The sequence below is a fragment of the Macaca fascicularis genome, chromosome 9 (genome assembly GCF_037993035.2).
Source record: "Macaca fascicularis isolate 582-1 chromosome 9, T2T-MFA8v1.1".
Taxonomy (NCBI): Eukaryota; Metazoa; Chordata; class Mammalia; order Primates; family Cercopithecidae; genus Macaca; species Macaca fascicularis.
Window position 1 is genome coordinate 1,534,847 of NC_088383.1, and position 22,357 is coordinate 1,557,203.

A 22,357-nucleotide genomic window follows, 5' to 3' on the forward strand; every position below is an offset into this window, starting at 1 on the left:
GAGCATCAGGCCAGCTGAGCTCTGACGAGAAACGCGTCCTCCCGAGAAATCACACGCAGAAACCTCAGTGCTGTGGACAAACACGTACACGCTTGCACGGGGCTCCCGTGCTTCTCACTCTGCAGGCTGCCCTGTGAGACCAACATTCCTGTGAACCTCTGGCATCTAGAAGCTCAGACAAATCCAAACTAACCCCATGGAACGCTGGGCACCTCCTGCCTTCAGTGAATGGCAACACAGGAACAGTACTGTCTGTTCTAATGTGGTTTCCACATGGACGGAGCGTTGTACTTTTGTAGGCTGTATTTGTTTTAGGTGATTTCTGTAACACATTGCTACACATGTGGTGGTTTAAAAGACCAGAATTCTGTCCTCTCATAGCCCTGGAGGCCAGAAGTCTGAAGGTGCAGGCAGGGCTGTACCCCCTCCAGAGGCTCTGGGGAGACCCTCCTTGACTCTCCCAGCCTCTGGTCAATCCCGGGCTCCCTGGCTTGTGGCGGCTTCGCTCCCGTCTCTCCCTGCGTCTTCACCGGCTTCTCTGCATGTGCCATCTCTCCCCTGCCTCCCTCTTTTAAGGACAGAGGTGGCTGCAGGCAGGACCCGCTGAGATAATTCAGATCATCTTCCGTCTCACGATCCTTAGTTTACTCACCTCTGTAAAGACCCCTTTTTTCAGATAAAAGGTAATTTACAGGTTCAGGGATTCGAACTTGGCATCGGTGGGGCCATTGTCCAGCCCACTGGGAGTGAACCTCGGGACTGGTCTAAGGACGGAGTGAGCAGCGCTCTTCGCGGAGGAGGGACAGCCCCACACTCTGGGCCCCACACTTCGCAGAACAGGGGGGTTTGCAGGTGGCAGCTCGTGGGCTGCTTCTCTCCGCACCTGTTTCTTTTCCTCTGTGCCTTCTGCGTGTGATGAGGACCGGTGGGGCTCATGGTCTGGGATGGTGGGGAGCCTGCAGCTGCCCAGAGAGCAGTTCTGTGCCACCGGCTGGGTGTGCAGAGTGACCTGGAGACGCATGGGGCACCCAGCACGTGCACCTGCTGAGTGAGGGTGGCCTCTGTCGGGTAGGACCTTGGATTTGAAAATTTGTGTAGGAAGCCCAAGGAACGATGAGGAAAAAAAGGTGGTGTCCCTGAAACACTGTGTAGCCTGGTGGTGAGCAGGGTCGGGCCCACATTTTCTTTAGTAATTGCGCCCGAGCGGCCTTGGGAATAACGCCCTCGCTACCTGAGCAGCTTCTCCCTGAGCCGTCTGTCACGGAACCACGCTCACAGACGCTTGTTAAACCTGGTATGTAACTCAGGGATGTGTTGGCATTTATTAATTTGTGAATATACCATGCAGCATATGGGCCATTCATCTTTGATAACATTTTTAAGGGAGCTGTCATATTTCAGAGCAGATCTGTATGGGAATAAGCTGGTCTCCCGGAGCCTTTGGCACGAATATTCTGCCAGGCTGTCTGGTATGCAGAGATTGACTCGATGGGACTGTGTGACCTTTTCGCTAAATGCACACAGTCATGTTAGCAGTGGGCTCTGGCAGCAGAAAAAAGCTGGACTCACTTCTGTGACGTACTAGCAGTGTGGCCTCTGACAAGTTAATTAACCACTCCTACCAGCACCCTTCAACTACCACCGTGATCACCACGACTACTCCTGTTACGTCACCATCACTAGGACTTGGGAGGTGAATCCACAATTCATGGATGAAAGTGAGTTTTACTGTGGCTCGCGGAGCTATAAAAAGATACCTGACTTGAAGAAAATCCTTATTTACCTTTTAAAAAAGGCATTTTGTAAGTGAGACATTACAGCATTTCTTTAAATAGCGAGCCAACTGTATTTACAATGTAATTCACTTTCCCAAAATTAATTTTACACAAGACATTTCAGGAGTATAATTTTTACATGCAGTGAGGCAAGTCTGTGTCACTGGGTAGCACTGCATTTAATTTTGCAGAGTGAATGGAACAGCATGCCATCTGGGCATGCACAGATTCGTAAAGCTAAAGGAATCACAGGGATCTCCTGAGTTTTCTATATGGCCAGGCATGCTGTGGGGTCTCTCTGTCTCTCACGCACACCCACATGCCTTTAATGGAAGTAGAGATGGTACATTTAATGTGAACTTACGGATTTGGGGTAACTAACTTCTAAGGCTGTATTAATGCCGTTTTATTCATTATCATTGATAGGGACATCTTTATAATTGCCAGTAATTTTACAGCTGCTGTCTTGCTTTGATACGGTGCATTCCGTAAGAAACATAAAATGTACTATGGAGGCTGGAGATGGTGAGGTTAACTGAGGATGGAAAGCTGGTTCTTTCTGCTGTGAGATAGTCCTAAAAAATTCTGTGGGTTCAGCCCTGTGCGGTGGCTCACGCCTGTAATCCCAGCACTTTGGGAGGCCGAGGCGGGTGGATCACGAGGTCAGGAGATCGAGACCGTCCTGGCTAACACAGTGAAACCCCGTGTCTACTAAAAATATAAAAAAATTAGCCTGGCATGGTGGCGGCGCCTGTAGTCCCAGCTACTCGGGAGGCTGAGGCAGGAGAATGGCGTGAACCCGGGAGGCGGAGCTTGCAGTGAGCTGAGATCGCACCACTGCACTCCAGCCTGGGCGACAGAGCGAGACTCTGTCTCAAAAAAAAAAAAAAAAATTCTGTGGGTTCCTGCAAGCCAGAAGGGAATATGAATGTTGAAAACACAGAGACCATGGCGGCTTTTCCTCGCCTTCCCTCACGTGACTGGTTTGAGACGGAGGTGCTGAGAGGGTGGAGGTTTGAGACGGAGGTGCTGAGAGGGTGGAAGGCAGGCTCTGCAGGGCGTGGGATGGGCCATGCTGGCTGCACCGTCTGTGAATGTCCCGGGTGCGAGTTCTGCTGGGACGGCTGTGACGTCCAGGGATGCCGAGGCCCGGGCATGTCCTCTCAGGAGGGTTTGTGCCTCCACTGATCTCCAGGAACTTTATGCCTAAGAGACAGCCGAGGAGTTGCAAGGATGGACGACTGCTCGGGTTCCCCCAGTTTAAAGCACAGAGGCTCACAGGAGGCTTCAGAAAATGTGAGATTTCCATGGCAGAGGAAAGAATCTGCATTTTTCATTTTTCAGCCTGATAATGACATGACTTCTGGCTTCTGTAAAGCTTGCCATTATTTAAAAAGATATGGGACAAAGGGACTTTGGGGGAATAGGGTCTTTTGTTGTTCCAAATTGTGTATTTTTCTGCCCTAGTACTCAAAATGTAGTAATATGCCAGGTTTCAAGCTGGATAAAAGTGTGGCTGGTTTTCATTGCTCTTCAGTCCGCATTACCCATTTGAGATCGTTTTTTTTAAGCCCAAATAACACATTGAGTGTTTCCTGTGGAGTGAGCCCATCGGAGTTACACTCTGTCAGTGTTTCTCTGCAAACGCTGTCTCACCTTCGTTTTTGAAGGATACTTTTTCTTGATATCAGATCGTAAGTTGAGATTGTTTTTCTATCGGCATTTTAAAGATGCCATTTCATTGTTTTTTTGTCTTCTGAGAATCAGTTTTCAGTCTGATTTAGCTCCTTTGAAGTGAATTTGTGTTTCATTACCTGACTGCTTTTAAGATTTTTTTCAGCAATTTAACCACTGAGATGAGAATTAAAAAAAAAATTCTTGGAGTATAATGTGCTTTTCAAATCTGCGTTTGGATGCTTTTTGTTTGTCTTGGAAAATTCTTAGTTACGATCTCTTTAAATCTCTCTCCTGTTCCATTACTTTTTCTTTCTTTTTCTGGAACTCTTAGTACATGCATTCAGACTCTCCTGCTTTCTTAGCTCTCTTTCGTACTTTCTGTGTGTGGTGGTTCATTTTATGTGTCCCCTTGGTTAGGCTAGAGCACCCAACTAGATTAACTGTGAGATTAACCGGCAGTCCCAGGTAATGCTGGGAAGGCACGTTCAACGCTATTAACGTTTAACTTGTTAGATTTTGAATAGAGCAGGTAACTGCACTCTGCAGCATGGTTGGGCCTCATCCAATCTGCTGAAGGCCTGAAGAGCAAAGATTCAGGTTCTGTGAAGAAAAATAAATTCTGCCTCCACATGGCCTGTGGACTCTAGATGTGCCGCTTCCATTCCTGCTGAAACTTCCAGCCTGCTGGCCTGCCCTGTTCATTTAGACTTGCCAGCCCACACGACTGATGAGCTGATTCCTTAAAATAAATATCTATCAATCTCTATCTATCTATCCTCTATCATCTATCTATCATCTACCTATTATCCATCTATCTATCATCTATTATCTATCATCTATCTATCATCTATCTATCTCTATCATCTATCTATTATCTATCATCTATTATCTATCATCTATCTATCTATTTATCTATCTATCTATCTATCTATCTATCTGTCTGTCTATCTATCTATCAATCATCTATTCATCCATCCTCCATATATCCTTTCTGCCTTCTGTGCTGCATTCTGGATGTTTTCTTCAGAACTGTGCTCCCATTTATTAATTCTCTCTTGCGCTCTGTTTATTTGGTATTAAACCATCCTCTGTTTACTCTGTTAACCAAATTATTTTATTTTCTGTATTTCTGAAATTCCTATTTGGTTCTATTTTTTTCTGAGCTATCATCTCTCCCCCTAAGTGTTCCATCTTGCTTCAGAAAATGTCCTTTCTCCTACTGAGCGTGGTTATATTAGGGTCTGTATCTGAAACTCAAACTGGAGTGTCTGTCCTGCTGCCTGTTGTTTCTTCTGGATTTGGGTTTTATCTCCTGTGTCTGCTTATTTTTGTGTGTGTGGCCATATTCTATTTATAAATTTTTTGTAGAGTTATTTTGAACTAATGAGTAATAGGACCATCTTAATTTAAATCAAGAGTGGAGATCATTTCAAGCTGTAAACACTGTAAGGGGCTGTTTGCCTTGAGCCCACCTTGGCCCTGGGAGGCAGGCCCACCCGCCCCCTTAGCCTCCCGTGGCTGCTGAAGCACGTCTCAGCCCTTCAGCTTCCCAGGGACTCTTACCAGAAGATCTCACTTCCCATCCCTGTCCTTCCCCAGGTCCTGGCCTGGCAACTCTTCCCTCTCCCGTTCGCTCTCTGGTGCCACCAAGGAGAATTGCAGGTGCCCCGCCAATGTCTCCCGCCATCCTCGGTTTGCGGTGCAGCCCCATGGGAGTGGGATTCTCCAGAATTTTACAGAATCTTCAGGGAACCATCATTCTATATCTGTCAACGCCGGACACAGAATTTTTTTTTTTTTTTTTTTTTTTTTTAAGATAAGGGTCTTTAGTCTCTCGTTAAGTTTTGTGATTGGCAAACATTTCTCTCTCAGAATGGCAGAGCTTTGCATGCCTGGGTAGGAGAGCACATCTAGGCAGAGATGACATTGAAAGGTTTTCATGCCAGAGAAACCTCAGAGTTTTGACTCCAGGGATGCGACCGTGAGCAATGAGGGATGTCCATGGAGAGGCTGATCCCAGTTCAGAAGAAGAGGGGCGGTGCTCTTAGCCTGAGGCTTCTGAAGGAGGTATGGCTCACCGCAGCAGAGCGAGGCTTTCTAGCCCCCAGCCAGCAAAGCACGGGGGGCGGGGGGACAGGGGGAGAGTCCGGCATCCTAAGATGCCGGTGTCGGCTAGGTGACTTTTACGGTACCGGCACCGTCCTAGTCTGCACTTTTCCCTTTAGCCCTGCGACCACCTTCGTAACCCCACCGAAGCGAGGCCTACATGATTGTTTCAGGTCTGGGAACCAAACAGCAACCTGAAACCAGCTGGAATCTTCCCTTGGTGAGAAGGGAGAGGAAGCCTGCTGCAGCCTTTCCAGAGAGCCTCTCTCTCCCGCTGCTTACCCCACACTCTCAGCCCAACCCTGCCCAATTCGCAAAACCCTGTGGGAGTCCTTCTCCCAGCTCCATTCCCTCGTTCCTCCAGGACTCTGCGCCAGTGTCTTCGCCAAACCGAGAGTGCGCCTGACCTTTTTATTACAGCTGAGGGTCACTTTTTAATCCTCCTTTTGTCTTGTTTTTTTTTTGACAAAGCACTCATATTTTGTTTGTCCATCTCCCCTGCTGGAATGCAATCACCCTGAGGGGTGGATTTTTGACTGTTTTGTTCACTGCTCTATTCTCAGTGTGGGACTGTGCCCGCCACTTTGTTTATCATCAATACACACTTGCCCAATGATTAAGCAAATGCCTGGATTATGCTGATCAATTTCTCGATGTTGGATACATTTAACGTATTGACAACTGAAGGATTTTCCTGGAGTCAATGATACAATTCTCAGGAGCAATGGGATTAAGTTTGTTGCTTAAATTCTATTGGGAAACAATTCCTTAAGATCGTGGTGGAAACTAAATGAAAATTAATTATTATACAAAATATTTTTAAAAGGATTCTCCAGAAAATGAAAACAAGGTTTTTCAATAATTTTAAATTTATCATAAGCTATATGTCATCTAATTTGCCTAGAAGGTTCTGTGCTAATCTATAAAAATGTCTCATTAAATAGTTCTTTGTTGACTCTAACTTTTTTAGTTCTCATGAAAAGATATTAGGATTGTTTTTATTTTATTTTATTTTTTGTAGACATGGGGTCTGGCTATGTTGGCCAGGCTGGTCTCAAACTCCTGGCCTCAAGTGATCCTCCCACCTCAGCCTTCCAAAGTGCTGGGATCATAGGCATGAGCCACTGCACTTAGCTAAGACTGCTTTTAGATTATTCTAGCAAGATTTATAATTTTTCTCCACCAAAAATTCCTGCAAGGGCACAGGAGGATAAATTCCTAGCTCCAGTGACTGTAAGATACAGCAGGCTGCTAAAATATTTTTGTAAAGCTTATGTGTTTATGACTAAACATTTGCAAAATTTTTGTAGGTTACTCCATAATAGACCTCTGTTTTAATGTAAAAATAATATGCAAATCACTTACCATCTGGATACAAGAAAATATTTGCTACTGCTTCGCTAATATGTTATTTTGCAAAATACTCTTAATGATCATTAATTTCAGAAATTTCTCCTGAATTAAAGAGGCCTGATACTCCATAGAAGTTTCTTCAACTCAGTGTGATAACATTTTGAAAATCTGGACTCATAAAAAAATATGGACATAAATGGCAACAGAGAGATACTTTGAATGCCAAAAATAGGTAGCATTGGGCAAAATTCATAAGCTAGTATTGGTACACATTTCAGTAAGTATCAAACTTCTTTCTGACAAATGGGGTTACTGTGAAACATGGACACCTGAAAGGGCTTCGGACGCTCCAGCTGGCCATTTTCATGACTCCAGGAACATGTGTGCTGTGAAGGAAGACAGCCCGTGTTCTCCTCTATTTTATCACCAGCACTGCAATGTTCATCAAATGAACATAAACCAGGAGTCTTAAACAAGTCACGGTTCTAACAGTCAATTCTCTGGGTCCATCTCTCAGATTTCATGTTCATTGCCAAGACCTTGAGGTGGGCTATAAAAATAATCACAGTTTTATCTTCAGTGTGGACTAAGAAATTAATCATTGACAACATATCTGTTAAATATGCCATTAACACAAACAACGAATTTATCCTACCCTGATTTTTTCCCTTTTGTTTTTTGTTTTTTTCCTTGATGAAGAGAAATAAAAATTTAGCCTTGATATTGAAAGCTCGGAGAAGCATATATCCTCAGCTTGGTGGAACAGGCTGTCAAAGTGGCTCTTTCATCTCACTTTTTCCTAAAAGGATGATTAATCAAAGCATAGATTTTTATTAATTACTGTGCCCATCATTTTGTTCATCTTACTGAATTCACTGAGAAGGACCAAGGGCAAACTCCTTTAGGCTATCTGTACTCAGGAAATAATGCAACTTTTGCTGAAGGATTCAGGGTTTGAGACAGCCTTGAAATGGGCTTCTGGTCCTGGAGTTTTGCCGTAGGTTTAGATTGGTAAGTGCAGAATTTTTCAAGTATATCCTTCAAGAACGTTAATATGCATCCTGTGACTGTGTGAGTAAGGGTATCTTTTTCAGCTTGGCTGCTTCTTTTTAACTCAGAGCTGATTTAGCCATATCTAAATTGCCCAGCCTCATTCTGCTAATACATAAGCTTCATCTTCTAAGGCAATTCTGCAAACTGACCTTGAGGGAAGCTTCAAGCAAACTTCATTTGCTTATTTGAGGGGGCTTTTTATTATTATCCCTATGCAAGATCTCTTTCTCTTTTGGTGCAAGAAATTCTGATGATTTCCTTTCAAAATTTGCATGATTGGTTTTTAAATGTCCATCAAGAACAATGCAGGGACAGCTTAGGGGTTGCGTGCAGGCAAGATACCAACATTTAGGCTCATTTGCATCTCCAAAATAATAAAAACCAGATTCCCAATAAGCATGTAAATGGAGGTTGAAATATTTAGGCTGCGCTGGCTGTGGTGTGGCAGGTGCCACCTGGGATCAGGAGTAGGCAGGTGCCACCTGGGATCGGAAGCAGACAGGTGTCTCTCGGGCTTGGCCATTATCTGTGCTGCTCAATGATGTTAGGTGGATCTGAATTTCTCTAATTGCGTTTTCTAAAATTCACTGTGTTCACACTTAGGATTCAAAATTCCTGTTTTTATTTATGTTGACATGTTCCCAGATGGACACATGATTGAAAATCAGCACTGGGAGACTGGCTGCCGAGGGTGACACGCCAGAGCCCAGGGAGGCAAAACCTGCTCCGTTGATGGTGACTTGGGGAGGACGCGGTTGCATTTGTCGTCTGTATTTCCTTGTGCTGCGCAAACTTAAGTAAGCCCTTCACTAGGCGCTGGACACAGAACGAGGATGGTCTAAGGAAAACGCACAGAAAAAGATCACAGGGGCCACTCGTCAAACAGGTGAAAATCCTCTCAGGTTTAACTCTGAAATCTAAGAACTGCACCGAGGGCCCGCAGCGCGGGAGCACTTGCTTTGAGTTCCAAACCGGTGATTCCAGGGCTTTTTGGGGCCCACTCCAGAGCAGTTTTTTCTGTTCAACCACAGTGAGTAAGTAGTCGTCACTGTTTTAAGGAAAAATAGGGGAAAGAACCACAGGAAACAGGAAAGCAAGAAAGAGGTTGAGACTGGGTCCAGACTCACTGCAGTGATTGGCCATTTCCACAACGCATAGAGTTGTACGGACTGTGACTTGGAGGCGCACCTTTAGGCCCTCGCCTGCTGGGAGACGGCAGCCAGTGGGTGTCTTGGCAACGACGTGGGAGCAGTGGCCACCCCTCCCTTAGCTGCGGCCTCTTGCTGCGAGGCCTGTCTCGCATTGTTAGTTTCTGTGTGATTAGAAACACGGACAACTGCCCTAAGAAACCACACCACACTGCCCAGAATGCAGAGTGGCACGATGAAGGAACTGGGGTTTACCGCCAATCAGAGCTGAGTTCAAGTCCTTGCTCCCTACTGATGAGGGGTTTGGGCGAGGTGTTGAATTTCTGAGTCTCTTCCCATCCCACATTAAGACAACAGAGGGGCTGGGCACCGTGGCTCACGCCTATAATCCCAACACTTTGAGAGGCTGAGACGGGTGGATCACTTGAGCCCAGGAGTTCAGCCTGGCCAACATGGTAAAACCCCATTTCTACCAAAAATACAAAATTTAGCCGGGTGTGATGGTGCACGCCTGTGGCCCCAGCTACTCAGGAACCTGAGGCACACGGATTGTTTGAACCTGGGAGGCGGAGGTTACAGTGAACTGAGATAGCACCACTGCGCTCCAGCCTGGGCGACAGAGAGAGACCCTGTCTCAATAAAAAAATAAAAAGACAGAGATAATAACCTTTGTCATTGGCTGGTGTGAAAATCGAGCAGCACAGTTAGGTGCTTTTCACAAATTATTTATTCCCAAAAAAGCTCCCACTCCTGCCTCCACGAATCCCTGTTTAACCCCGATCTTATCATTTGAGCAGGTTTAGAGTCCTGGGAAGAAATCCTAGGTCCAGTGACTCTCAGCTGCAGCAGGACACCACTCTTTTATCGTCCTGCTTTCTCTTTCCGGTGATTTGGTTTAAGACCTAACCCTGCCAAGCCCGTGGTGTCGCGCTCCTTGCTGGGGCACAGGTTTTCTCTGTTCCCCCCACATATCTGCCTGATTCTGCCACAGCGAGGCCCTTCAGAGAGCTCTCCCACTCCAGCAAGGGAGGCCGACTCAAAGACCTGGTGGTCTGCAAGCCCAGCACGAGGCTGGCAGCGATTGGGGAACCCTCCCCCGGCTTCCTGTCCTTCCCGTGAAAGGCAGGGAGTCGCCCCCGGTCAGTGTGTCCTTCACAAAACCCTCCCAAGACCTCTCCCCCGTCTTTCTAGGGCACCTCACAGCTGCCAGGGGACTCTTCATCCTTGCAACTGGCTGTGTGCCAGGCAGCCCGGGCAGGCCCCAGGTAACGTGGGGAAGTGGAGGCTCCGGGAGGCTCGGGTCTCTGAGGACATCTGGGCTGTGGGGAACCCTGGTGCGGAGCCGGCCCAGTGCTTGCGGAGTCACCTTGCAGCCTCTGAAGGGTGCGGAGGGCCCGGGGCCCTGGGTCCCGAAGACCCGCTCCGCCGTGTGGGCCTCGTGCCCCCTCTCCCTGCCCCTCCTCGCCCACCTGGCTCTTCCTCAGCATCGCCTCCTGTGGGCGGGCTGGTGGGGCCTCTCCGGTGAGCCCAGCACTAGCGATTCTGTTTTCAGGGCTCCTTTAGACACCGCTGTGAAAAGAGCACCACGACCCATTCTGAAAACAGCATCGTCACACAGTCGTGAATTCACGTCAAGACCTGGCCTGTTGCTATATGCAGAGAGACGCTGAAACCTCTCATCAGTTTTCCTTTTTAAAATCGTAGGACTTTGCCTATTAAATCATAAATTGCCACTAGCCAACATGGGTGCAGTCTGCCGGGGATGGCACCGCCGGGCACAGCTGCGTCTGGCCTGGTGGTGGGAAGGAGGCGGAGGGCCCCCGGGATGAGGGTTCTTACCGCTGAGGAGAGGCCGGTTGTGCCGGTAGGAGGCGGGCAGCTGGCCGACACCCTCCATGCGGTGGCTCATGACGCGTGCGAGGTGGCCCGTGTGGTGCAGGCTGCCCACCACGATGCTCTGCAGGTACACGGGCTCCACGAAGTGGGACAGGAGCGCGCCCTGAAGCCCCAGGACGTTCCACCTGTGGGGAGAGCCAGCGGTCAGCGGGGCCCCAGCCGGGAGCCCAGGGAGCCCGGTCCTCTCCGCCCCTCTGCAGCCTGGTCCTGAGGGCCTGTCACTTTCTCCATCGTGCAGACCTGGGGGGGCTCGCTGGGAGTGCCCCAGACTCAACCCAGCCATCACGGGGGCTCTGGGGACACTGTCGCCTGGGGCTGGGCTCCGCGGGCCCCTGTGTGCTAACAAATGCTGCTCCCTTTTCTGAAAATGGGTCGTTAGAGTGGAAGCTGTTAGGTTCTCTCTGGGACTTAAAATTAGATTTTTTAAAAAAGATACTCTGTCCCGAAAGTGAATCTGAATTTTTCTTTATATTAGCTGGGAAATATTATAAATGGAATTTGTTTCAGTTTAGGGAAAAATACTTTGTACTCCCTTTGTCCTTAGCAGTCAAAATGACCTAATGTGTTGAAATTACATTAATATATGACCTTGTTTTGGTCTGGGGATGATTTTGGTTTCAGAAGCCCGGATTGGAGATGAACAACAAGGCCATTTTGTTTGAAATAAATATAGCTCTGGGGTGAATGTTTTTGCTTCCTCAAGCAAAAATGCCGAGAGCATTGACAGGTTTCCCCCTTAAATTTGGGTGGCAAGAGTGTGTGTTTTTCAAGGCAACATTCTGTGGTTTCCACTCTAAATAATGTGCTTAAAATCCTACCTCCTTCAGCAGCAAGTGTTATGCAGCTAATTTCTTACATCATTGTTCTTTTCATTAATTAACATTTCTCCACTGTTAGAGCAATTACTGCCGTCCCCGCATGCAGCGTCTCTTTTCATGATTAATAAGGAGTCATTACATTTCCCTTCCTGAAGCAGTCAATTAACACAGAATTCTTTCCATTAATTACTGAATCTACCTGGAGAGTAATCTTCTCTGAGAACCTGTGACACCAATTGCTTTAAAAAGTTCTCTTTAAATTTTATTCCAAAAACACAAGCAATTTAGCCAGCGATATTAATTTGCCTCAGAAGCATCTCCGTGAATGAGAAACATCTTTTAATCTCATGCAAGAAAAGGCAGCCATCTGGCTGGTGGGGGTTTCGGGGAGCTGCTCTCCCTCTCTCCCTCCGCAAATGCAGGTCATTAAAGTAATGTGCTCATCTACATAAAACTCAAATGGAATATAAAAGGTAATATTTATATACAAACAATTTAGTCCTACAATTTAAACAGTCATTGGTTTTATGAAACATTTACTTCAGTCTATCAGATTTGCATAACTTCATTTAAAAAAATATTGTGGTCATTTCTACAAGGCACGGTGTTTCTCCCAGAAAGTAAGGGAAGGGCTGGCCGCTGGATGCGCGAGCTTCTACCACGGGGGCAAGGTTGGGCACTCTGAAGGGTAGGACGAGACAGAGGCCACAGAGTGCCTGTCATTGAGGACCTTCATTCCACAGCGTGTCTGCCTGGATGTTGGATGGTCGGAGGCCACAGAGCACCTGTCACCAAGGACCTTCATTCCACAGCGTGTCTGCCTGGATCTCAGACGGTCGGAGGCCACAGAGCGCCTGTCACCAAGGACCTTCATTCCACAGCGTGTCTGCCTGGATCTCGTATGGTCGGAGGCCACAGAGCACCTGTCACCGAGGACCTTCATTCCACAGATTCCACAGCGTGTCTGCCTGGATCTCGGATGGTCGGAGGCCACAGAGCACCTGTCACCAAGGACCTTCATTCCACAGATTCCACAGCGTGTCTGCCTGGATCTCAGATGGTGGCTCTTGAGAGTCAATCTTTTCCTTGATGTTCACTGATAAGTCAGAGAATAGCAACAAATCCTGGGAAAGGAAATTTTTTGTAATTGAGCTTTTCTTTCAGGGAACAATGGCTGTGTTTTCTGTGTGTTTTTTTTTTTTAAATAGAGACATGGTTTTGCCATATTGCCCAGGTTGGTCTTGAACTCCTGGGCTCAAGCGATCCTCCTACCTCGGCCTCCTTAAGTGTGGGGATTACAAGTGTCAGCCACTGAACCTGGTCTTTGTGTGTTTTTTTTAGACAGGGTCTCACTCTGTCACCCAGGCTGGAGTATGGTGGTGCAAGTGGTGCAGCCGTAGCTCGCTGCAGCCTAATTGTTTTGTATTTGTCATAGAGGCAGAGTCTTGCTGTGTTGCCCAGGCTGGTCTCGAACTCCTGGGCTCAAGCCATCCACCGACCTTGGCCTCCTACAGTGCTGGGATCACAGGCGTGAGTCACCGCGTCCGGCCAATGCCGACGTTTTTGAGGAGCAATTGAGGGATTTGGCTTGTTCCTTTGACTCTGAGACCGGAGGACAGACCAAAAGCTGGGAGGAGATTCAGCAGTGTGGCCCTCCTCGGGGTGTGAGATGCCCCTCCTCAGATTTGGAGATGCCGGAAAACAAAGCCCAGGAAACACCGGTGTGGGGCCCAGGGCTCCAGGTTCTGTGTCCCAGTGAGCCTGTTAATTCTCAGTCTTAAAATGTCTTATAAATTAAAGCAGGGAAAAGTACATTTCCACCATCTGTGACAAAGCACCTTCTTGAAATAAGCCACCAGTTAAAGAGTAAAATTGGGATTCCTGGAAGAGACGCCTCAGTGTTAGACGCCATCAGAGCAGGGGCTTTGAACAAAACTTCCGGAACGTATGTGCGTGGCTGTGATGCTGCAGGACCGTCGGAAGACAAAGAACTTCTCTATCTGGTTCCCACCTAATAGCCTTTACAATAAAGAGGAAATCAACCTTCTCCTTGCCTGGCTACCAGAGTTTAAACTTACTCAGCTAACGTGATCAATAAAACCAAATGTCTTTCTGAATATCAGCTGGAGAATTTTCAGCACTCAGGATTGAATGGAAAAACGCCTCTCCTTTTGTTCAAATAGCCGATATTACTGCAATGTTGACAGAGGGAAAAAACCCATGTCTAGTTTTCAATATAGATAATCCCTAAATAAATATATTTTTGTCCATTTGTCAATCACTGAAATACCACAGATCCGCGGGGAAGGTCTTGGAAAAAGGCTGCCGTTCTTTAGCCGGGAGATGCAACCCGTTCTCTCAGTCCAGGCAGCGGCCTCCAGGCCACAGTGGAAGGAGGGACAGGTCTCTGGTGTGCTGACGACACCTCAGGCTGTCCCTGCAGGCGTGCCGGCGTCAGGCAGGGAACAGGACCGCCCTTGCCTGTTTTGGACGCTTTGGTTTTCCTCTGTGATGTGACCTGTGAGGAGTTACATGAAGCCTGCGGCAAAGTCCTCAGCTACCACCCGGCCTGGCCTCCGCAGCTCTGCAGGGCCGGCTCTCAGGCCTGCTGTGGGATCGTCTGGGAGCTTTGAGGATCTCCAGAGACCTGGCTGCCCCAGGGATTTTGGTGTGACTGGGGAGTCAGTGCGGCCATCAGCTTTCGCGGTGCCGCCCACGTGATTCTCATGGGAGCCGGGGTTGAGGACGTCGGCAGCGAAGCGGCACATTTGGCACCAACACAGTCAGGTACCAGTTAGGTCATGATGCTGGTCCGCAGGGCCTCCCTTGACCCCTCTCTTGCTGCTCTGAGCGACTGTCTTCTCAGTGGTCCTCAAAGTGGGGTGCCTGGGCCAGCCATGGAGCATCACCTGAGAACTTGATAGAAATGCAGGTTCCTGGCTGCACCCCGGGGTTGCCGGCTCGTGAACTCTGGGGTGGGGCCTGGCGCTCCAAGGAGCCTCCAGGTGGCTCTGAGGCTGCTCAGTTCGAGGCCCACCATCTCCGGGCTGGTTCTAGGGTCACAGTCGCCGTATCTACCTCTCAAGGCATTGGAAGAGCACAGGAGACAGACGAATCTCTGGCCGGTCTGGGGGTGACATTTCCCTTCCTCCACACCCCACCCCCAAACCCTGTCTCACACTTTCTTCCTCCCACCTTTTGCCAAGACAGGTAATAAGTCCCAGACGTCTCTGCATACAGGCCCCACCCCATTTCCAGGCCACTCAGACCTATTCTGGGGCCTTTCTAGGTGAAAGAGAAGCCAACAGCCTTTTGACTCAACAGCAGGCCTGCTAGGAATTCACCCAGCATCTGCATTCTCGGTGGAATGCCTGATGTACGCATAGGGCCGGTCTTGAAGGGGCTGTTTGTAATTGCAAAGCAGACAAAGCGCGGCAAAACAGAAACGGGAAATCACCTAAGTGCGTCTTAACAGGGAACTGGTTACATAAATGAGGGTGCATTCTTGACACCCTGGCCTGCCTGACCATGGGTCCCACAGCTCCTGTGCCTCTGCGGCAGGCCTGGCTCGCTGGGACGCCCTCAGGGCCAGGAGGCCACAGCTGCCCCATCTGCACCTTCTGCCGCATGGACCCTCTGCCCCTCACCGGCTCCTGCTGGCCTCGACCATCACATCACGTAGGACGCTTGTGACTGCTCTAAAAACACCGGGCTCTCACGCTGTCCCCTCCAAGGTCCCCTCCTTGTGTCCAGCATCATTATGGCTGCCTCCTGCTGGGCTGCCCCTGCCCTGGCCCTCAGGTGCCTGTGGTTTAAATCTCCTGGCACTGCTGAGCACCGGTCTGGTGTGCAGATGGAGGTGCCTGAAGCGTAGGAGGAAGCTGATGGACAGTTTGTCCCTTCACCAGCAGCTGTGTTGTGTTCAACGGTGGAGACAACCCATCTGGGCTCTCAGCGACCCCACCCCACAGGCTCTTCCTCAGCGTGACCGGGACACCCACAGGGTGGGCCTGCACCTGCCCTGAGCCTCTGCAGCTTGGGACGTCTCAGCCCGAGGCAGTGGGATGATGCCACCTGGGACTGGGTCCTCTGACCTCCTGGGTGCTCCCTCAGGTCCCGGCTGCCATTCTGCAGAGACTCCTGAGTCCGTGAAGCAGATCCAGGGCCTCCACCCACCCCAGCTGATCTGCCAGGAAAGGGTCCCTGCTGCCTGGGGGCTGCCTCGGCTGGTGCCACGTGGGGATGAAGTGAGCCAGCCCCCGAGCTCAAAGGGAGGGCTTGGGAGTACACGAGGGCCTTGTTGTTTTAGGGCCACCTGCAACAGACTTTAGGTGGCCCTAGGGTTTTGGGGTGGTTTGCTTCACAGCAGGAGACAACTCACCGGAGTCCGTGGCACAGCCTGAGGGGTCTTTGGGCTGCCCGCAGCTTCCCCAGGAGCTCACACAGGTCAGGCCAAGGGGAAGGGAGCACAGTGCACACCCCCAGGCTCTGTGGTCCGATTGCTCGTGTTCCCAAAAATTCACATAGAATCCTCACCTCCCAGAGTGCCCCCCAGCCCCTTCCACCGTGGGAGGACATGGCACAGGGCGCTGTTACCACCTGGGAAGCCTCACCAGACACGGAAACCGCTGGAGCCGAGACCTTGGCCTCCAGCCTCCAGCACCAAGAGGAGCAAATTCCTGTGGCGGACCAGCATGTTCTGCCGCAGTGGCCGGGATGGACCAAGACTGGGTGGACGCCGTCCTGACTGCTGACGTTTGGGGTGTGAGGCATCCGGGGACACAGGGCAGCCCGCTGGGGTCAGGTGGGGGCACGGGGCAGCCCGCTGGGGTCAGGTGGGGTCACGGGGCAGCCCGCTGGGGTCAGGTGGGGTCACGGGGCAGCCCGTTGGGGTGAGGTGGGGACACAGGGCAGCTGGGGTCAGGTGGGGTGGGTGGGATATTCAGCCGCTTCCAATTATTTCCAGTAAATTACTTCCAGGCCACACATGTCTCATTTCTCTCCTTAAAAACCTATCTGAAAAACACACTTTTTCTTGATACAACTTCTCCAGCCAAGTCTACCTGCAACACGCTGGTAAAACGTAAAATTCCTCAGCACGAGAGCGAAGAGGATGATCCCCAGGCACGTCTCTCCATTCCCGGGTCCTGACGATTCCTCCTCACCTCGGCCACCTGTGCGGGGGCCACGCTTTCCCACTGGGAGGATGGTTTCTGGGACATGCGGCGTCTCCTCTTCGGGCCTGTGCGGTCTGAGAGTCCTGCGGTGGGGCCTCTTGGTTCTGGGGACAGAGGACACTTTCACTCAGCCCGGGGACCTTTGGTTCCTTCTGTGAAGACGGCGGCCATGAGATGACGCCTTGTGACTCAGGCCTCAGCCCTTTGCCTCCATCTCCGTGTCTCTGTGTTGGGTTGGCAGCGTCCACGCTGTCTGGGTCATTGCCGAGCGTCCCAGGTCCCCACTCAGCCCGGCTCGTGTTTTCTCTTGTCCCCTGACTGGAGTTCCAAGTCTTACCTTGCAGATGCTGGGCTTGTCACCCTCTGCCGTCTCCAAGCATCTGGGCAGGGTCCCCCCCAGGAACTGGGCTCTGATCTTGGGAACTGTGGCTGAGGTCAGTGGTGCTGGTGCAGGAGGGCGGAGCCGCGGAGGTCGGTGGTGCTGGTGCAGGAGGGCGGAGCTGCGGAGGTCGGTGGTGCTGGTGCAGGAGGGCAGAGCCGCGGCGGCAGCGGGGCTGCGGATTCTTCCATTATTACTTTTTGTGTTTGGTAAGTGTTAGCGAATTGATCACTGCTTCTTTCCTCACTAGAGGTGTTATAAAATGTCACTTAAGGCCAGGTGCGGTGGCTCACCCCTGTAATCCCAGCACTTTGGGAAGCTGAGGTGGGTGGATCACTTGAGGTCAGGAGTTTGAGACCAGCCTGGCCAACATGGCGAAACCCTGTCTCTATTAAAAATACAAAAATTAGACAGGAGTGGTGGCGGTGCCTGTAATCCCAGCTACTTGGGAGGCTGAGACAGAGAATCGCTTGAACCTGGGAGGCAGAGGCTGCAGTGAGCCAGGATCGTGCCACTGCATTCCAGCCTGGGTGACAAGAGTGAGACTTCGTCTCAATCTATACAATGCATATTTTAAAAGGAGTAAAAATATTTTTAAACCAGACTGGGGGAACTTTGGGTTCGGTGTTTAAAAGCAGTTCTGTTAGGAAGGACCTGCACTCTGAGATTAGAACAATGAACAACACTCATTTGACCTCAGTGGAGTCAACAAATCATGGAGGAAGGCGTCAGAATTGTTCCCAGGCGGGCCGGGTGGCCAAGAGGAGGCGCGAGAAGCTCTTGCTGAGGGAACATTGAGCCACCGATCTCTAGGTGGGGGGAGACGGAGCTCTGCACAGGCTAAAATTTAGATTTAGAAATCAGCCAGTGCCATATTCCCCAGAGAGCAGCTGTAATTTCTTACGGTTCATTTTCATGGAGAAAGTTTTAATCTGCTCATTTAAAGACACATTGTGATCAATAATCAAGCTCAGGTACTTAAAATTAGAAACCATATCTGAAGGCACATTAGTTCCAGGAGATTTAGATTTTTTATATGCCACTCAATGTTTGATTCTTAGAGACAAAAGCTAAAAGCACCTCTGCGGTTTTCCCCGTTCTTTCAGGAGCCTGGGGTCTGGCTGTTAGTGAGAGCGTAGCCTGGCTCCACAGAGCTGGAAAAACAGGCCGCGTCCACAGGCCTTCAGGACGGGACTGTTAGGCCTGCGGCGTCCCACATAGGGGCAGGGTTTGGTCTCCAGGGCGCTCCTCAGCCTTCACTTGTGGATTTGCGGGTCAGTTCTCATTGACCTGGGAAACCACCCACTTTCTGCAGTTCCACCGTCTTCCCAGGGCTCTGGTGGTGGTAGGATTTTAGGAATCGAGTTTACTGCGACTGTATCTGTTCTCTGATTTCCTGAAGACTGAATGGGTGATTTCTCTCGCCTGCCAGTGCCGGCCCCCTAGGGCTGCTGTGGGATGGCCTGAAACAGGGATGTTCCCCCAGTACTGGAGGCCAGAGTCTGAAAGGCATCTGCAAGGTCGTGCTTCCCCTGGGAGCGTGTGGCTGGTGCCACCCCCCAGGATCCCTGTCCTCCGAGCACCCACTGCCCCTGAGGTCACAGAGGAGGCCAAGGACACCTGGACGCGTCTGTCCCTGGCCCCAGCACTCAGGTGCAGGCAACTGGGCCCCGTACTGGGCTCTGTCCCTGCCTCCTATCGTCTCGCCTTCCTGCTCCCTCAGCCCCTTTGCATCAGCACGAGGCCCTGGGCAGACTGAGATGCCTCAGGGACCTGGGACTCTAGAGCATCCTCTCATGGCCTGGACCCCCAGTGGGCCCGGCTGCACATCAGGCCATTTGCTCGGGGCTGGTCTTAGCGACCAGGCAGCACCCTTGGGCTCTAAGTGGTTACGTAATCATCAAGTCAGTGGTGTCTGTGGAGCCCCTGAGATGTGAGGACACAGTTCTAAGTGCCACAGGGAGGGCCTGATTTGTCATGGGAGACAAGATGGTCACAGGCCCTTGGCCCAGAAGAGGGGCTTCTGAGCAGGGGCTTGGCCTACAGCTTTCTCTGCTGGGGCACCCGGAGCCTGATGAGTGATCAGTGCTGTCAGGGCACCAAGGCAGGCGGAGTGGGGGTTCTGCCCAGCAAACAGGCTCAGAGTATCCTCCTGTGGCTCAGTCGTGGGTTCCCAGAGACCACAGTGGATTTCAGATGCAGCGAGGGGCGTGTGGCCTGCCAACACCCACAGATCCTTCTGAACGGCAGAGAACATTAGGTGTGCATCGCGGGAGGCATGCAGGATGGAGACAAAAGACTCATTCAGTGATCCCCAGAGCAACGCTGAGGGCGCCTGAGAAAGAATCACAACCCCATCAGCACAGGATGACCTGCCTCGGCCCTTAGGGGTGGGGTGGCTACACCATCACTGTCACCCACAGCAGCACCCATACCCATGCTCACACCTACACCATCACCCACACCCACATCCACACCCACACCATCACCCACACCTACACCGTCACCCACACCCACATCCACACCCACACCATCACCCACACCATCACCCACACCTACACCGTCACCCATGCCCATACCTACACCATCACCCACACCCACATCCACACCCACACCATCACCCACACCTACACCATCACCCATACCCACATCCACACCCACACCATCACCCACACTCATGCCCACACCTACACCGTCAGCTATGCCCACACCTACAGCCTGGCCCACACCCATACTGTCACCCACACCCACACCTACAGCCTCACCCACACCATCACCTACACCCACACAACACTGTCACCCACACCCACATCCATACCTTTCCCCAACTCGAGTGCTCTCCCATACCCTGGTGCACTGAACGACTGTGGCCACGAGGCCAGAAGCCCACACAGAGGACGGAGGGGACATCAGATGATGTGTAAGGAAATGTGAAAAAAGTTTTCTCCACAATGTTTTATGGCTCATTTTAAGACACTGTAAAAATTTCAAGGTTTCTATCACACACTTTCATATTTTGCTGTAAACCGCTCTTACCACAGACATTGTGAAGTGAAATCTATTATTATTCATGGAATTCCGTACCCAGAAGGTCTGCTGCCACCCAGGAATATTATTACAGGTATTATTGATCTGACAGGTGATGTCTGTGCATACCTTTTGATCTGCAGGTGGGAAGTAATGTAGCTGTGTTGTTTGTTTAGATATTTTGATACAAAAGATCATTTTTCATCGATATCAAAGGGAAATTGCAAAGAGAATGACCAATTTGTCTGGCGGACGCACTTTCTGTACCTTAATGATATATACAATTCTATCCATTTATTCTCATTTTAATACATGAAAGTCGCACAAAGTCGGAGATCAAAAGCCAGCCAGACATTTATCTCATGGCTGCCCGAACAGAACTGCATCTATTCCCAGAGAAATTTCTAAATGACGAAGCAAATATGACCATGGGTTCCTGGCCTCGTGTGGGATGAGACTCGTGCTCTTGAGGAGAGAAAATCCGTAGGTTTCACTGGTTTCAGCATATCCCTAAAATGTATGAGCAGCACACGTACCTTTGGAGCCCTGGCCGAAGTCAGTGACTGAGCAGAAGATGCATGCTTCACCGCCGTACAGTCGTCTGCCTGGCGCATCAGAGGCCTGCAGTCCTTTCAACTTCCAGGTCCCAGGGCGGCATCAATCACGCCACAGCGATTCCTATTTCACATCGTGGCCATTCGGACAAAAGAGCAGGTTTCCTTCATTCGCGAGCGCAGTGAGCCGTTTCTGGACGCTGACCGTGTGGAGCACTTTGTGCCTCGCGGGGGTGTAAGGAAGCCTGGCAGGCCTCAGGTGGACGGACAGGCTGGCACGGTTGGAAGCAGCCCCTTCCTGCGCTGGGGCCTCCCCATGGTGTAGACGTCTCCTCGGGGTGGGTCTCAGTGGAGCCGTCATAGCCAAGTCAGCCGGCGCTTGAAGACTGCTGCAGCCAGCACCAGGGCAACATGGAGGCTGCACTCGCCAGCCTGTGCCAGGGAGGCTCCAGGCACTCTCCCTGCCAGCCCACCAAGGTGTTACCAATGGTGCTGTGAGGGGTTCAAAGCCCTTGTCCCCTCCTGCTGTGGCTCAGCCTCCCCTTGCTCCCTTCTCCCTTCCTCCCTCCCTCCCTCCTATCTCTCTATCATCTGTCTTCTATCATCAATCAATCATCTAATCTATAATCTATCTTCTGTCTATCATCTATCATCTATCTACCTATCATCTATCACCTATTAGTTGTCTATCATCTAATCTATAATCTATGTATCATCTATCTGTCATATCTATCCATCTATCTGTCATCTATCGATCTATGTATGCCTGCCATGTGCCATATCATCTATCTGTCATCTATCAATCTATATATGCCTGCTATGTGCTGTATCATCTATCTGTCATCTCTATCCATCTATCTGTCGTCTATCGATCTATGTATGCCTGCTATGTGCCCGCACCCACCGTGCCAGACACTGAATGCATGACGTGGAATGAGACAAGGTCCCTGCCTGCCAGAAGCTTAGAGTTTGGTGGGAAGGATTGATTCTCAGGAGGGTGAGGGCCTCCCGGGTTCAGACAGTGGACTTCTAGCAGCCTCAAATATGTTATTTCTGGATGAGACCATAGTATGCTGCTAACAATCAACTCTCAAAAGAAAGAAACCAGGATGTGTGTGTAGCTTTCCAATTTCCATGGTGTAAGCACCATCACTGTGGCCGATTTCAAGGCCCCAGCATGAGGTCACTGAGCAGGTTTGGGCAGCGATGAAGGGGTTTGGAAAACAGCATGATTTTGTGGTATTTCTACCACACAGATACAAGAGGTGTAAATAATTTCAAGACCACAAATAACAGTAAAATAATTTGGAGTGGTGGGTTTTGAGTACTTATTACCTTTGTTTTACTATAACTTATTTAGTTCTAAGTTTATGTAATTTAGTTTTTAATAATGA

At 50.0% G+C, this 22,357-nt stretch overlaps 1 protein-coding gene across 1 annotated transcript in view; it reads right to left on the reverse strand.

The window, feature by feature from the left end:
- ADARB2 (adenosine deaminase RNA specific B2 (inactive)) overlaps positions 1 to 22,357 on the reverse strand; it is a 527,763-nt gene that overhangs the window by 12,448 nt on the left and 492,958 nt on the right. The window contains exon 8 of the mRNA XM_005564500.5: positions 10,952 to 11,133. Coding sequence (XP_005564557.2) covers positions 10,952 to 11,133 — 182 coding nt within the window. The remainder of the gene's footprint in view (positions 1 to 10,951; positions 11,134 to 22,357) is intronic.